Source organism: Salvelinus sp. IW2-2015, linkage group LG1 (assembly GCF_002910315.2).
Source record: "Salvelinus sp. IW2-2015 linkage group LG1, ASM291031v2, whole genome shotgun sequence".
NCBI classification, from domain to species: domain Eukaryota; kingdom Metazoa; phylum Chordata; class Actinopteri; order Salmoniformes; family Salmonidae; genus Salvelinus; species Salvelinus sp. IW2-2015.
The window spans coordinates 26,651,186-26,667,906 of record NC_036838.1 but is presented as its reverse complement, the minus strand read 5'-3'; the positions used below and the strand labels follow the sequence as shown (position 1 = coordinate 26,667,906).

At 44.1% G+C, this 16,721-nt stretch overlaps 1 protein-coding gene across 9 annotated transcripts in view; it reads right to left on the bottom strand.

Annotated features, from left to right (window-relative positions):
* LOC111963768 (calcium-dependent secretion activator 1) overlaps nt 1–16,721 on the bottom strand; it is a 143,225-nt gene that overhangs the window by 7,833 nt on the left and 118,671 nt on the right. Inside the window, exons 17-23 of one of the 9 annotated variants that reach the window (XM_070443512.1) lie at nt 15,033–15,101; nt 13,976–14,011; nt 7,688–7,794; nt 6,955–6,984; nt 4,577–4,733; nt 2,672–2,813; nt 1,487–1,651 (exon numbers count right to left, since the gene is read on the bottom strand). In XM_070443512.1, coding sequence (XP_070299613.1) covers nt 1,487–1,651; nt 2,672–2,813; nt 4,577–4,733; nt 6,955–6,984; nt 7,688–7,794; nt 13,976–14,011; nt 15,033–15,101 — 706 coding nt within the window. The remainder of the gene's footprint in view (nt 1–1,486; nt 1,652–2,671; nt 2,814–4,576; nt 4,734–6,954; nt 6,985–7,687; nt 7,795–13,975; nt 14,012–15,032; nt 15,102–16,721) is intronic. The other 8 variants (XM_070443510.1, XM_070443487.1, XM_070443505.1 and 5 more) reach the window with 8 other exon arrangements.

Below are 16,721 nucleotides of genomic sequence, written 5' to 3'. Positions count from 1 at the left end.
TTATATATAACATATCATCACTTTAGACAGAGCCAGTGTATGGGGAAAATAAGAGGACAGGGTTGAAAATAACATTTCCATAACCATGCTGTAGCACTAGGTTATTAATAACCTTTTAGGTGTGGAGTGGGTTCATGCAGGATAGTCACTGCAGATATCGCACACACTGACTTGTGTCTGTAATACAACAAAGGGGAGTGGAGAGGTGAGGGAGGGCGTGTCCTGAAACATGGCTATCATTGTGTGTTCAAAAGTAGGTTTAATTTATCTCTATTGAACTTGGATTTGTTTGGAGTATACGTGATCAATCACAGAAAATAAAACTCCAAAAGAGCAGCCCACTCTCTCACCCCCCACGTCCTCTAGGCTGGTGGTACTGGGTGGGTATCCTATAGTACAGTAGCTATTAAACACACCATGCAGTCCTGTCTGAAGGTGCTGCCATCCTGGGTAGAGCTGACTGGGATAGGGGGATGCAGGAAAAGAAGGAGGAAAACAGGAAAGGAGGACAGGAGAGGGGGCAGATCTCTACTTCGTTGGATGCCAGCTGCACTGAAGTGGTGGTTGCTTCAGAGCATTGAGCGAACAATCCACCCACCCAGTTACCACCGGGAAGAATCTCTACCCACTTACCAACCCCAACCATAGAAATAAAACCATTAGAACAGAAATACCCATTGACTAGAATGGGGATGTCCATTCTTGTGATTCAATTTCTATGATCCCACCCTTTGACCACCTGACCCCGCCCACCCTATCCCACTGGCCACAGACAGTCATGTGAGCCAGGACCAGCAGTATTCATACAGGGTGCTGATGCGATGTTCAACTGTACCTTCCATAAGCAATCACTGGTACAGTCAACTTTCATGAGCACTACGGACTAACCACTGCATTCTTTACAGCTAGTGAAAACTGTAGGAGAGAGGCGGAGAGATACACATTGGACAGAAAATTCCAGATGATCATAATGTCCACTGTTACAATAAATTTCAGTGCAACAAGCCCAAAAACGTCCAGTGAAACATGGTTTGGATCTGTATCTCTAGACCTCACAGCTCAACTGCATGCATGTTGAGAGGAAATGAGAGCTTGTCAAATAGCCACTCATTTCAAGAACAAACAAGTCTAAACTTTAAACAAGCCCAAACTACTGTTCGTAACCCCTTTGCAGTGCTCTTGGCATGAACATGATAGGACTGTTTACACCAGATTGTATTTGAGGAACGGAATGGTATCCGTAATGTGTCTGTAATGTGTGTGGTGTGCACTCGCCTATGTAGTTGAGGGACAAACAAGCTATTCTTCCCTCACATAATGCCTAAGCAGGTCATTGGCAAAGACATTTCGAAATCGAAATCGATATTTTCATTTGGCCTTCTATTGTCAATGACCTGCGACAAGGGGACCCCAAAGGGACATCTTCATACCAAGGCAACACGTTGCTGATGCACATCAATCTAAGGTGAACTAGTTGAATACACACTCAGGGTCATAGATAGCAGCCATCCATGACGGGGTGGAAAAACTAGGCATTGTCGGAAGGTTAACTGATAGTCCTGCTACTGGCGGCAGATTTGGTACTTTGGGAATTTGGAGGTTGACATTTGGTATTTGGAGATTCACATTGGGCAGATTACTTGTCAAACTCCTGCAGAAGAGACAGACAAAAAGAACAAAATAAATCCAGAACAGTGGTAATGTAGATGCTGCTGCACTTCAAAGCCATGTGAAACTGTGCAAGTAAAAGTAATCAAATCCAGAACGCAAGAGGAAAAGTCACACAAAGAAACGGATCATCTTCAGACATAATATGTAAAAGTAGCACATAGACAAGAGCAACAGTTAGAGAAGCAGTTGTTTTCTGAAGCACATACAAAAAGAGGACCTACTACATTCAGAATAAGCGGTGGATTGTGTGCATATATATATATCAAAGGAGCAGTAAGGCAAAACAGCAAAGTTATCCAAAAGACCTATTGTCTATATATATGTATTTTCCTTTGAGGTTTAGAGCTTTGTAAAGAGCTTCATTTAAAAGAAAGCAACGCAAATGTAAATGGCATGACAAATCAATAAGTATTGGTTATAAAGTGAAAAAGAGCAAATTAGCAACACAAAATACACTGGAGAGCTTCTGTCCCTAGTGACATTTCAAAGCACACACTATGAGGGTTAGTCCACAAAACAAAAGGATGGAAATATTGGAGATTGACTTCAACTAAACTACATGCGACCTAGTCTGGGATGAGGGTCCCGAATGTGGCACAGTATTGCCTGTTGCACATTTGCAAGTTTACCGCACAATATCCGCTAAAGCCTGAAGCTTCTAATCACAAAACAAATATATATTTTTAATAATACCGTATGAGTCATTGCTACCATCATATTCAGGTTTAATTTGTTTCTGGAGTTCGAAAAACTAATTTCCGAGATCTATGTCCCCTACTAAACGTTTTATGAATGCCTTTTGGGATAGGTTTTCCTTATCAGAAAATAAACTCCTTATCTATTACTCTCCTCAAACTGCTCTGGCTGAGGAGTGTGCTGAGGCGGTCAATAAGGAGTGAACAACATGACTGCTCTCCTAAATACAGTAGTCTTGTAGGAGTGTCTCTCCCCTGGCCTCTCCTAGACCAGACAGTTAGTGTGAGGAAGGACGGCCCCTTACTTTACAGGCACCCAGGACTCTCCCTCAAAGCCCCTGGTGATAGACTGAGCGATGGAGGACTCCATCAGGTCCACATATCTAACCACCAGGGGAGCATAGAGGTCCTGCAGGTGTTTGTGGAATTTCCCATTGCACAGGTGATCTAGAAGCAGAAGAAGAGAGAGAATAGAGAGATTATAACTACATATATATTGTTATATAGTTAGATTGTTATTATAGCTATAAACACGACAGAGGGGCAGTGATCAAGGCAGAAGAGAGAGAGCGAGAATACCGTATTGATATCATAGCGTAAACTTCTCAGAGGCGCAGGACCAAGCCGTGTGTGTGTGCCACAGTACAGTGTGTGTTTTATTGTTTTACTATACTCGGCCTTGTCTCAGGATGGTAAGTTTGTGGTTGAAGATATCCCTCTAGTGGTGTGGGGGCTTTGGCAAAGTGGGTGGGGTTATATCCTACCTGTTTGGCCCTGTCCGGGGGTATCGTCGGACGGGGCCACAGTGTCTCCCGACCTCTCATCTCAGTCTCCAGTATTTATGCTGCAATAGTTTATGTGTCGGGGGGCTAGGGTCAGTCTGTTATATCTGGAGTATTTCTCCTGTCTTATCCGGTGTTCTGTGTGAATTTAAGTATGATCTCTCTAATTCTCTCTCTCTCTCTCTTTCTTTCTTTCTTTCTTTCTTTCTCTGAGGACCTGAGCCCTGGGACCATGCCTCAGGACTACCTGGCCTAATGACTCCTTGCTGTTCCCAGCCCACCTGGTCGTGCTGCTGCTGCAGTTTCAACTGTTCTGCCTGTGGCTATGGAACTCTGACCTGTTCACCTGACGTGCTACCTGTCCCAGACCTGCTGTTTTCAACTCTCTAGAGACAGCTGGAGCGGTAGAGATACTCTGAATGATCGGCTATGAAAAGCCAACTGACATTTACTCCTGAGGTGCTGACCTGGTGCACCCTCTACAACCACTGTGATTATTATTATTTGACCCTGCTGGTCATCTATGAACATCTGAACATCTTGGCCATGTTCTGTTATAATCTCCACCCTGTTCTGTTATAATCGCCATCCTGTTCTGTTATAATCTCCACCTGGCACAGCCGGAAGAGGACTGGCCACCCCTCATAGCCTGATTCCTTTCTAAGTTTCTTTCTAAGTTCTGGCCTTTCTAGGGAGCTTTTCCTAGCCACCGTGCTTCTACGCCTGCATTGCTTGCTGTTTGGGTTTCTGTACAGCACTTTGTGACATCAGCTGAAGGAAGAAGGGCTTTATAAATACATTTGATTGATTGAATCTGGTCTGAATGGAAGAGTGGCCAACACATGGGCGGCAGTGGTTAGTGCGTGGCGCCAGTAACCGAAAGGTTGCTGGATCGAATCTCCGAGCTGACAAGGTAAAAATCTGTCATTCTGCCCATGAGCAAGGCAGTTAATCCACTGTTCCCTGAGCTCCTGAAGACATGGATGTTGATTAAGGCAGTCCCTCGCACCTCTCTGATTCAGAGGGGTTGGTTTAAATGCAGAAGACACATTTCAGTTGAATGCATTCAGTTGTACAACTGATTAGGTATCCCCCTTTCCCTATCCTAGGTCTATCTATGTTTCCTGGGGGGGGGGAAAGCTAGAACCACTTTTATCTATCTAGATAATTATTATTATTAATAATTATTACTGCATTGTCGGAACTAGAAGCACAAGCATTTCGCTACACTCGCATTAACATCTGCTAACCATGTGTATGTGACTAATAAAATTTGATTTGATTTGATTTGATTTGATCTATCTAAGGTGGGTAAAAACGTTTGAATGGGTGGTTAAGCCCTTTCACATTCCAAGTCCAACTTGTTCCTTAATGTTTATTGGATGGAGAAGGCTATTGGTGTATATAGAAGAGAAACATGAAACATACAGTCAGTGCGGAGGAAGTCGTTGAGCAGCTGGAAGAGAGGGAAGCTGTCCCAGCTCTCAGGAGACTGGATCTCCAGAGCAGCGTCCATGTCCACGGCGTACATGGCCAGGAAGGTCTCAGCGTGCTCCGTCATCAGGTCAGACCACCAGGCAAAGGCCTAGACACACACAAATACCACGGACAGGACAGGGACAGAACCAAGGAGGGGGTGAACGGTGAACACAAGCCCCAGTCAGGGTGTGAGGATGTGGGGTAGAGCAGGCAGGACAGAGAGGGAGCAGAGTAGACTTGGGAGGATAACACATACTGGATGGAGCTAATCAGAGCTCTAACAAACCCACGCCAGCATAGCACTGTGGACTGATATATCATGTGTAGGTAGGTGGACCATTAAATGTAGTGATTATATGCAGTTAACTATAGTAATGGATGTCTGTAGCCTTGCAAACCCATGTGTTCTCCAAGAATGAGTAAAACCAACCCACAGCTCTTTCTGGTGAAGACTAAAGGGGTTGGGGCTAATTGAAACCTTAGATAGCCTCCCACCAATGTGAGAACAAGTTTACAATACATTTATACACAAAGCCGGCAATAGCACAATAATATCATAAAGCTGATCCATTCTGTTCTATTCATTGATCATTGATCAGATATCTCTAGATTGAAGGAGGGTCACAGCCGGGGGGGGGGGGGGGGGGGGGGGGGGGCTTTTCTCATGCAGACTGAGGTGGAAAACTCCCTACATGCTCACCAGGACCAGGAAGGACCTCGAGTTTCCACCATTCACATCATTGCCATACCAACAGAACACTCCTCATTAGATGTGAATGTGACACAGGTCATGTCCATGCACTGCTCTCAGCCATATAACAGGAAGTAGGCACACGAACCGCAGACTGCAGCACATAGCTTCTCTACTTGCTACAGGGTTTACAGAGGGACAATTTCTGGACAAACCAGTGTTCTTGATATGGTTTTCCCAGATATTTTGGGACTACTAGTTAGAGTAAACAATGGTACTTAGTAGGCCAGAAAGAGCTATTTTTCCATGTCTATTTCCATTGACCTTTCTGCTTCTATCGATTTTGCTGCTGTGCTTGCAGTCTGGGCTTGGGTTATCTGCTCATCGTTGGAAAAACTTGACAGGACGAATAATCATTCCTGTTATGCTGCATGCTTTTATTCCATATCGAATCGATGCCCCTGTAAAAACATCTGCCATAGAGGGACTATAGCTAGCACAGCGCAGGGGGACGGCACTGCAGTCAAGTCCTCACTTACCTGTCTGACCACTTACATGCCCACCCCCTGCCCAACTATTTACAATGCTATAAATTATTGGTGCTACAGTACAGGCAGAAGACCAAGCTGTGCTCCATCATCATCATCACTATCATCATCATCATACACAGGGCAGGGGAGAGTGTGGACTCAGGGAGAGGAGTGGGTGGGGATGGGGGGGTGGACAGGTAAACTGGATGCTCCATCCTATGTTGGGGGAAGGGAACACAGGCAAGGCCCAGGCCTCTACAGCATGCCCAAGCTCGGTGCTCCGTCTCAGCCAGAGAAGTTACAGGCTCCAGTGCTGCAGCAGCCACCATCATTCACAACAGTCCCAATACAACAAGCCCAAAAGAGCAGTCCTGGAATGTACCAACACGTCAGAGAAATGGGGGCAGGGCATCTACTGGACATGCACAAACCATTAGAGGGTTAGAGGGGGGAGGGGTGTTCTCATTCAACTTCACCACATACCTCTTTGCCCTGCAGGGAGCGAACATCACCGATCATACAGACAGTGAAAACACAGGGAGGATAGTCACATTAATGTATCTACAGCATCAAGCATTTCTTTACAGGATTACTGAGTGGAGGAACAATTCTTAGACGGAAAAAGGGAAAGGAGAGAGATGGAAGAGGAGAAGCCGGAAGGAGGAGGAATGTTCTAAATGTTCAAAGAGAGGGAACCGCGATTTGAAACCCGAACTTAAAGCTGGATGGAGGAAGGAGAGGATAGACACATTTATGTTCATGGTGGAGTTTGGGATTCAATCCAACCCTAAAAGAACCACAAAGAGTATACGGTGGCATATCTCACTTCAACATGCTGCTAGAGAGAAGAAGACTAGTCGCTATGGCCCCATGGACATGCTCTATGATCAAAGTGATGCTGTGCAGCCTATAGTATGGCGGTGCGTTACAGTCAGCATGTTAGCTGATGTTTCTGAACCAACACACAACAGCCACCCATCCCTCTCTAGTGGATTTCCCTCAGCCTTATAACACCAAGGGCAGCCTCTGTGCAGGCCAACATGCGATAAATAGGGAGAGGAGGTTTGTGATGGGTCTGAGGAGAAAGAGAAATAAGTATACTGTACCGATTGATCTCCAGAACTTGTGACTGCAGCCTGTCAAGCATATGTCAGAGAGATAGAATACATCTGCTTATCTGCATTCATCTTATTGATCCCATAGGATCACCTGTAGATCTTCTATACATGCTCATCATGCTTTTACATTCATTTGTTATACTTTTAGGCAAATACAGAGGAAAAGGGAAACCTATTTAGTGATGTTTCTATTTCATGTTCCAGCTTCTCAGCTAAAGTAACACTGAATGAGCATGCTTCACCTACTGTACAGTATGACTAGGAGCAGCTAGCCTACATTAGAGCTACCTGTAATGTTCTGTACTCTACTGTACACAATAAGCTGAAATCAAATCAGGCATTACCATCTTTCAAGGTAACCAATGTTTTATGTAGCATTGCACCACTGGGGTTATGAATTTTGAGTCAGTGGAGAAGGGAACGGCACACTTCACCACTCTCCCACTTTAAAATGCCTCCTTTGGTAAAAATAGTGCACTGGTACAATGTTAACATCCATTATTCATCTCCCATTAAGGATTTCTACCTGTGTAATAAATCTTTGATGACATTATTATTTTTTTTAAGTTACCCATGCACAAAGACAGCGCTATATATGAACAGGTGTCAGGAAGGAATAGACTAGCTCCCTCCTCCATGCCCAGGTGTCGGAGGAGGTAAAGAAGTGAGATAGATAAAGAGAGGGATGAGAGGAGGAGAAGAGGAGGAGTTACCCACTCACCTCCGCATGATGTTCCTGGTTCTGCTGGAGGACCTCTATGACTAGCTCGGCCAGGCGAATAGTGTCCTCCAGTTTTTTGGCGGGCGTGACTAACCGGCCTACGTTCTCTGGAGCAGAAGGATTAGGGGTAAGGAAGGGGGTTAGTTAGGCAGAGAGAGGGGTAGCTAACAGTGCCCATCTGTATGGTTAACCCCAGAAATCGTTGAAACGAAAGACGTATGTGCTTATGCTGTGTCGTATGGTTTCTAAAGCACGCATGCAATATAAACTGGCACTGGGGCATTGTCGGTAGACAGTCAATGTGAAGAGATGTCGGCCAAAACAGTCAGGAAGAATCGACTGACTAAATCTATCCCATGGAGAAACCAAAATCTTTGTTATACTCAACATGCAAAATGCTCTTGTGCTCTTAATGCTTTTGCTGCCTGGGATTATTGATGTTGAGTTTGTAACAAATATGGTTTGTAAGATCTACGGTGTACCTGGACACTGTTTTTTAATATATCATCTGCTGACATAAAATTGGTTAGGACAGTTTAATGTGGTGAAATGAGGTCGCCAGAACATTAACGATAATGTGTCAAAATGAGCAAAACATCAGAACATTCAATTGGACGGCTCAAATTAATTTGAAATAATGAGGACATAGAACTGTACATAGAACTGTACAGAGATAATATTGGTAAATTCATCATACCACATGTATCATAAACTCAGCAAAAAAAGAAACGTCCTCTCACTGTCAACTGCGTTGATTGTCAGCAAACTTAACATGTGTAAATATTTTCATGAACATAACAAGATTCAACAACTGAGACATAAACTGAACAAGTTCCACAGACATGTGACTAACATAAATGGAATAATGTGTCCCTGAACAAAGGGGGATCAAAATCAAAAGTAACAGTCAGTATCTGGTGTGGCCACCAGCTGCATTAAGTACTGCAGTGCATCTCCTCCTCATGGACTGCACCAGATTTGCCAGTTCTTGCTGTGAGATGTTACCCCACTCTTCCACCAAGGCACCCTGCAAATTCCCGGATATTTCTGGGGGGAATGGCCCTAGCCCTCACCCTCCAATCCAACACGTACCAGACGTGCTCAATTGGATTGAGATCCGGGCTCTTTGCTGGCCATGGCAGAACACTGACATTCCTGTCTTGCAGGACATCACGTATAGAACGAGCAGTATGGCTGGTGGCATTGTCATGCTGGAGGGTCATGTCAGGATGAGCCTGCAGGAAGGGTACCACATGAGGGAGGAGGATGTCTTCCCTGTAACGCACACCGTTGAGATTGCCTGCAATGACAACAAGCTCAGTCCGATGACACCGCCCCAAACCATGACGGACCCTCCAAATCGATCCCGCTCCAGAGTACAGGCCTCGGTATAACGTTCATTCCTTCGACGATAAACGCTAATACGACCATCACCCCTGGTGAGACAAAACCGCAACTCGTCAGTGAAGAGCACTTTTTGCCAGTCCTGTCTGGTCCAGCGACGGTGGGTTTGTGCCCATAGGCGACGTTGTTGCTGGTAATGTCTGGTGAGGATCTGCCTTACAACAGGCTTACAAGCCCTCAGTCCAGCCTCTCTCAACCTATTGCGTACAGTCTGAGCACTGATGGAGGGATTGTGCATTCCTGGTGTAACTCAGGCAGTTGTTGATGCCATCCTGTAACTGTCCCGCAGGTGTAATGTTCGGATGTACAGATCCTGTGCAGGTGTTGTTACACGTGGTCTGCCACTGCGAGGACGATCAGCTGTCCGTCCTGTCTCCCTGAGTGCTGTCTTCGGCTTCTCACAGTACAGACGTTGCAATTTATTGCCTTGGCCACATCTGCAGTCCTCATGCCTCCTTGCAGCATGCCTAAGGCACGTTCACACAGATGAGCAGGGACCCTGGGCATCTTTCTTTTGGTGTTTTTCAGAATCAGTAGAATGGCCTCTTTAGTGTCCTAAGTTTTCATAACTGTGACCTTAATTGCCTACCATCTGTAAGCTGTTAGTGTCTTCCACAGGTGCATGTTCATTAATTGTTTATGGTTCATTGAACAAGCATGGGAAACAGTGTTTAAACCCTTCACAATGAAGATCTGTGAAGTTATTTGGATTTTTACGAATGATCTTTGAAAGACAGGGTCCTGAAAAAGGGACGTTTCTTTTTTTGCTGAGTTTATATGTCTACATTTTGAAAAGTTAAGTTCGATTGTGCCTATTTATTCTCATAATTTTTTTGTCATGTCATACACTATGGTTTGTTGTGTGATTATGTACTAACTGTTCTACTATGTAGCCAACTAGCCATGCATTCTAAAAGGACCCTGAACCCCACGGCATAGTTAAAAGGGGGTCATGCAGTGCCAGGGAATGGCAGAAGACTCCTTGCAGAGCCTTTATGTTGGTCCTTAGAAGTATAATGAGCAGAATGATAATGTAGTGATTGTCATTGTCAAATGCATCATACTTCATCCATATCCAATGTGTTCAATTGTTTTGAAATATGTCATGTTATCAGAGAATGGACTCATCTATTTGCATACAATCTTCCAGATTCTATGGTCTGTGACAATGAAATAATAATGCAACATTTTCCTCAGTGTGTATTTGAATACTGATAGCCAGATATGTTGAGGTAAACTCATATTGCATTATTTCTCTCAACACATTGGAGATGCTACCTTTTTATGTGTATTTGTGAGAGATTGTTTTTCTTGATCAGTTTCAGATTTATTTACCTTTATTCAATGTATCATATCAGGAAAAACGATGGAAAATAATTTCATGAATTGAAACACGCACCTCTGTATTCAATTCATGAATGGAATTGAAATACATTTCCCTGAAAATGACTGTTATAAAGTAACACAATCTCTGCACAAAGAATAGTTTGCTAAATGTTGGCATGCCAAGAAAAGAGGGGGAATTTGAAAGGTTTTATGTGTGTGTTAAAATGTGTATGTGGTTACATAAATATATATATACAGTGCCTTCGGGAAACATTCAGACCCCTTGACTTTTTCCAAATGTTGTTAATGTTACAGTCTCATTCTAAAATGGATTAAATACAAAAAAAATCCTCAGCAGTCTACCCACAATACCCCATAATGACAAAGTGAAAACAGGTTTTGAGAAATTATTGCAAATGTATTAAAAATGAAAAACAGAAATACCTTATTTACATACATATTCAGACCCTTTGCTATGAGACTCAAAACTGAGCTCAGGTGCATCCAGTTTCCATTGATCACCCTTGAGGTTTTTCTACAACTTGATTGGAGTCCAGCTGTGGTAAATTAAATTGATTGGACATCATTTGGAAAGGTACATAGCAATCTATAAAAGGTCCCACAGTTGACAGTGCATGTTACAGCAAAAAACCAAGCCATGAGGTCAAAGGAATTGTCCGTAGAGCTCAGAGACAGGATTGTGTCGAGGCACAGATCTGGGGAAGGGTACCAAAACATTTCTGTAGCATTGAAGGTCCCCAAGAACACAGTGCCCTCCATCATTCTTAAATGGAAGAAGTTTGGATCCACCAAGACTCTTCCTAGAGCTGGCCGCCCGTCCAAACGGAGCAATCAGGGAGAAGGGCCTATGGTCACTCTGAAAGAACTCTAGAGATCCTCTGTTGAGATGGGAGAACCTTCCTGAAGGACAACCATCTCTGCAGCACTCCACCAATCAAGCCTTTATGGTAGAGTGGCCAGACGTAAGCCACTCCTCAGTAAAAGGCACATGACAGCCCACTTGGAGTTTGCCAAAAGGCACCTAAAGACTCTCAGACCATGAGAAACAAGATTCTCTGGTCTGATGAAACCAGGATTGAACTCTTCGACCTAATTGCCAAGCGTCATGTCTGGAGGAAACCTGGCACCATCCCTACGGTGAAGCATGGTGATGGCAGCATCATGCTGCGGGGATGTTTTTCAGGGGTCAGGATCGAGGGAAAGATGAACGGAGTAAAGTACAGAGAGATCCTTGATGAAAACCTGCTCAAGAGTGCTCAGGACCTCAGACTGGGGCGAAGGTTCACCTTCCAAGAGGACCACAACCCTAAGCACACAGCCAAGACAATGCAGGAGTGGCTTCAGGACAAGTCTCTGAATGTCCTTGAGTGGCCCAGCCAGAGCCCGGACTTGAACCCGATCAGCAACGCTCCCCATCCAACCTGACAGAGCTTGAGAGGATCTGCAGAGAAGAATGGGAGAAACTTCTCAAGTACAGGTGTGCCAAGCATGTAGCATCATACCCAAGAAGACTCGAAGCTGTAGTCGCTGTCAAAGGTGCTTCAACAAAGATTTTTCAAAAATTTGCAAAAATTTCAGAAAACCTGTTTTACTATGTCATTATGGGGTATTGTGTGTTGATTGATGACAGGAAAACACAAAAAAGGCTGTAACATAACAAAATGTGAAAGTTCAGGTGGTCTGAATACCTTCCAGGGGAACTATCATATATATATATATTATATTATATATATATATATATATATATATATATATATAATATATATTATTATTTACAGTTGAAGTCAGAAGTTTACATACACCTTAGCCAAATACATTTAACTCAGTTGTTCACAAGTCCAGACATTTATATGTAAAAATTCGCTGTATCTTAGGTCAGTTAGGATCACCACTTATTTTTAAGAATATGAAATGTCAGAATAATTAGTAGAGGAATGATTTATTTCAGCTTTTATTACTTTCATCACATTCCCAGTGGGGTCCGAAGTTTACATACACTCAATTAGTATTTGGTAGCATTGGCCTTTAAATTGTTTAACTTGGGTCAAATGTTTCGGGTCGCCTTCCACAAGCGTCCCACAATAAGTTGGGTGATTTGGCCATTCTTCCTGACAGAGCTGGTGTAACTGAGTCAGGTTTTTAGGGCTCCTTGCTCGCACATGCTTTTCAGTTCCTCCCACACATTTTCGATAAGATTGAGGTCAGGGCTTTGTGATGGCCACTCCAGTACCTTGACTTTGTTGTCCTTAAGCCATTTTTCCCACAACTTTGGAAGTATGCTTGGGGAATTGTCCAGTGAAAGACCATTTGTGACCAAGCTTCAACTTCCTGACGGATGTCTATGATGTTGCTTTAATATATCCACATAATTTTCCTCCCTCATGATGCCATCTATTTTGTGAAGTGCACACAGTCCCTCCTGCAGCAAAGCACCCCACAACATCATGCTGCCACCCCGCACTTTCACGGTTGGGAGGGGGTTCTTCGGCTTGCAAGCCTCCCCCTTTTTCCTCCAAACATAACGATGGTCATTATGGCCAAACAGTTTTATTTTTGTTTCATCAGACCAGAGGACATTTCTTCCAAAAGTACAATCTTTGTCCCCATGTGCAGTTGCAAACTGTAGTCTGGCTTTTTATGGCTGTTTTGGAGCAGTGGCTTCGTCCTTGCTGAGCAGCATTTTAGGTTATGTCAATATAGGACTCGTATTACTGTGGATATAGATACTTTTGTACCTGTTTCCTCCAGCATCTTCACAAGGTCCTTTCCTGTTGTTCTGGGATTGATTTGCACTTTTTGCAACAAAGAACGTTCATCTCTTAGGCGACAGAACGCGTCTCCTCCTGAGCGTATGATGGCGGCGTGTCCCATTGTGTTTATGTTGCGCTATTGTTGTACATATGAACGTGGTACCTTCAGGCATTGAAATTGTCGGTACCACTGTCGAGGTCGGATCATTGTTTGGAACCACAATCTACCTCTGATTACCTCATAGTCAAGAAACAGGCACTGAGTTTGAAGTAGCGGCACCCTTGAAACTATCATCACAGTACACTCCAATTGACTCAATGATGTCAATTAGCCTATCAAAGCTTCTAAAGCCATGACATCATTCTGGAATTTTCCAAGCTGTTTAAGGCACAGTCAACTTGGTGTTTTAAACTTCTGACCCACTGGAATTGTGATACCAGTGAAACAATCTGTCTGTAAACAATTGTTGAAAAATGACTTTGTGTGATGCACAATGTAGATGTCCTAACCGACTTGCCAAAACTATAGTTAAACAAGAAATTTGTGGAGTGTGTTGAAAAACAAGTGTTAATGACTCCAACCTAAGTGTATGTAAACTTCCGACTTCAACTCGTGTGTGTGTGTGTGTGTGTGTGTGTGTGTGTGTGTGTGTGTGTGTGTGTTGGTGTGTGTGTGTGTGTGTGTGTGTGTGGTGTTGTGTGTGTGTTGTGTTGTAATCCGCTGTGTGTGTGTGTGTTTAGGGTAGGTGTATATTGGGGCTAAACTAAAAGTCAAACAGGGCTTCACCTGGATCATTTGGATCCGGCTTTTTATCTTTCTCAACTTGAAACAGAGAGAGAGAAGGAGAGAAAAGAAAGAGAAAAGAGGAGATATTTAGGATTATAACACACTACGGTTAATATTTTATGTTCCAGAAGAGAGTGACAAGATTTTACACTTTACTCTGCTCCGTCTGACCCTTGACCTTTCGAGAGAACACCGGGAACTCTGCAGGAGTGTGTTAGGTAGTTGACAGACGTTTCATTGACAAAACTCCACAGACATACACGTAGGTACAGACACGCTATAACGTTGAGACATTAGCCTGAGGAGAAGTCAAAAGTAAAGAAGCAACAACAACAGGATGTAGTTAACAGTAGCAGACAGACACAGCTTTAGACCGTCGTGAATTTAGACGCAAGACAAACAGCAGCTGCACCAACCAAAGACAGGACACATTGACCGGTGGTGGGTTGAGTTGAGCTGAGTTAAAATACATATTATAGGAACTCTGTGTGCGTACACCCAATCCTTTCTGTCCTCCTGGTATCGTAGCTCTGCCTGCAGCTGCTGCTCTGCTCTACTGCCTCCCTCTCTGGGTTTCTCTGTCTCTGGCAGAGACATAGCATCATACCTGTCTGTCCCAGCGCACAGCGTGACGTGGTGAGCCCACACTCACTGACACATGACCAGACGACTGAAGGAGATAACACAGAGCAAAGTAAAAAATGCATTCAAGTCACATGGGTGGGCATGGGCATATGTCCAACCAAAAGAAAGAAGCTTACAGACCAGACCGACAGATCATTCATGTTGGTCACAGACAGATGGGAGACTGTAGGTCCCTGATAGTAGGACCACTACAGTGCTGTTGCAGTGTCTCCCCAGACAGACCTCCACAGACCAGACTGGCTCTCTCTCTCTCTCCCCACTCGCTCTCGGCAGACATGAGCGACGGATAAAAAAAGCACAGAGGAGGAAGGAGTGGACATAGCTGAGAGGAGGGTGGGAGGGGGTGATGTGGTGAAAGAAAGTTGAAAGAGGGAGGGAGGAGAGACAGGGGGAAGATGAGGTAGGTACTCACGGATGGTTAAATCCATCACTTGTGACGCCAAGCAGAAGACAGGGTGCTCAAACATTTCCCTCTTTCTCCCTACAAAAGAGGAGGATTGGGGCATGCAAGAGGCTGGGGTCAGAGGTTAGGGTAAGAGGTTGTAGGTCAGAGGAGATGGCAAGGCATAGAACTGTCCTGGGTTGAGTTCATTAGGGCACACTGTAGCAAAATGTTTTGTAACAGAAAACAGTCCAGGTAGTTCTCCACTGTTTCAGTCTGTTTTCTTTCATTTTGTGGCCTAACGAACACAATCATGGTGAGTATTGACTTGGGTTGGGGCTGCGGATGACTGGGTTCAATAACTAGTGTTTTACCACTATTTTCTTAATATTGGACCAAAAGCATCACAAGGATAGGGAAAATAGGTCTACTTGGTATATTTTCCAGATAGTAAGGGATAAACACCTTAGTATCTTTGAAACCCTGGGTATGTCTTTTTAGTTATTGACTACACGTTTTGGATCAATCTGTTGACATGCATGTCAAAGCAAACACTGCATGTGACTTTGTAGGGAAACCAAAATGGTGTTTTGCAAGTAATAATAGAGTACTGTATATCTAATTGAAGGTGAAATGGTGACATGTAGTGGCTAGTTAATATCTATAAAGACAAACCTTTCCATAATGTATTGTAGTACATGCAGGTAACAGATGCTGGGTTGTCTGTGTCCAATCCGAGCATTCTTTTTCATTGGCTTCAAAACCACTTATCACAGAAATGTGAGGTGATAAATGTGGCGAAGCCAATGAGATGAGAGAGAGGAAGAGGACAGCAGACAGAGGAACAGGGAGAGGAGTGTAATGGTCCGCAGAAAGAACAAGAGGAAAGATAAGGTAAGAGACAGAGAAAGAGAGGGAAAAGGAGAGGGAGAGTAGGACAAGGGTCCCCAGGAAGGGGATGGGCCAAAGTAAGATTTATTTGATAAATCTTAGATTATAGACCCTGGAGTCTAGGGGTGGAGATACAGTCAGAAAGGAGTAGTGGGTCAGGAAGGGGAGTTCTGTTCAGGGGAAATCTGCTTCTAGCTACTATGTACACTACATGACCAAAAGTATGTGGACACCTGCTCGTCACACATCTCATTCCAAAATCATGGGCATTAATATGGAGTTGGTCACATTGCTGCTCTAACAGCCTCCACTCTTCTGGGAAGCCTTTCCATTAGATGTTGGAACATTGCTGCGGGGACTTGCTTCCATTCTGCCACAAGAGCATTAGTGAGGTTGGGCGCTGATGTTGGCCGATTAGGCTTGGCTCGCAGTCGGCGTTCCAATTCATCCCAAAGGTGTTCGGTGAGGTTGAGGTCAGGGCTCTGTGCAGGCCAGTCATGTTCTTCCACACCGATTTCGACAAACCATTTCTGTATGAGGCTCACTTTGTGCACGGGGGTATTGTCATGCTGAAACAGGAAAGGGCCTTCCCCAAACTTTTGCCACAAAGGTGGAATCTCAGGATCGTCAAGAATGTCATTGTATGCTGTAGCGTTAAGATTTCCCTTCACTAGAACTAAGGGGCCTAGCCCGACCGTTTAAAAACAGCCCCAGACCATTATTCCTCTATCAAATTTTACAGTTGGAACTATGCATTGGGGCAGGTAGCGTTCTCCTGGCATCCACCAAACCCAGATTGGTCCGTCGGACTCTCAGATAGTGAAGCGT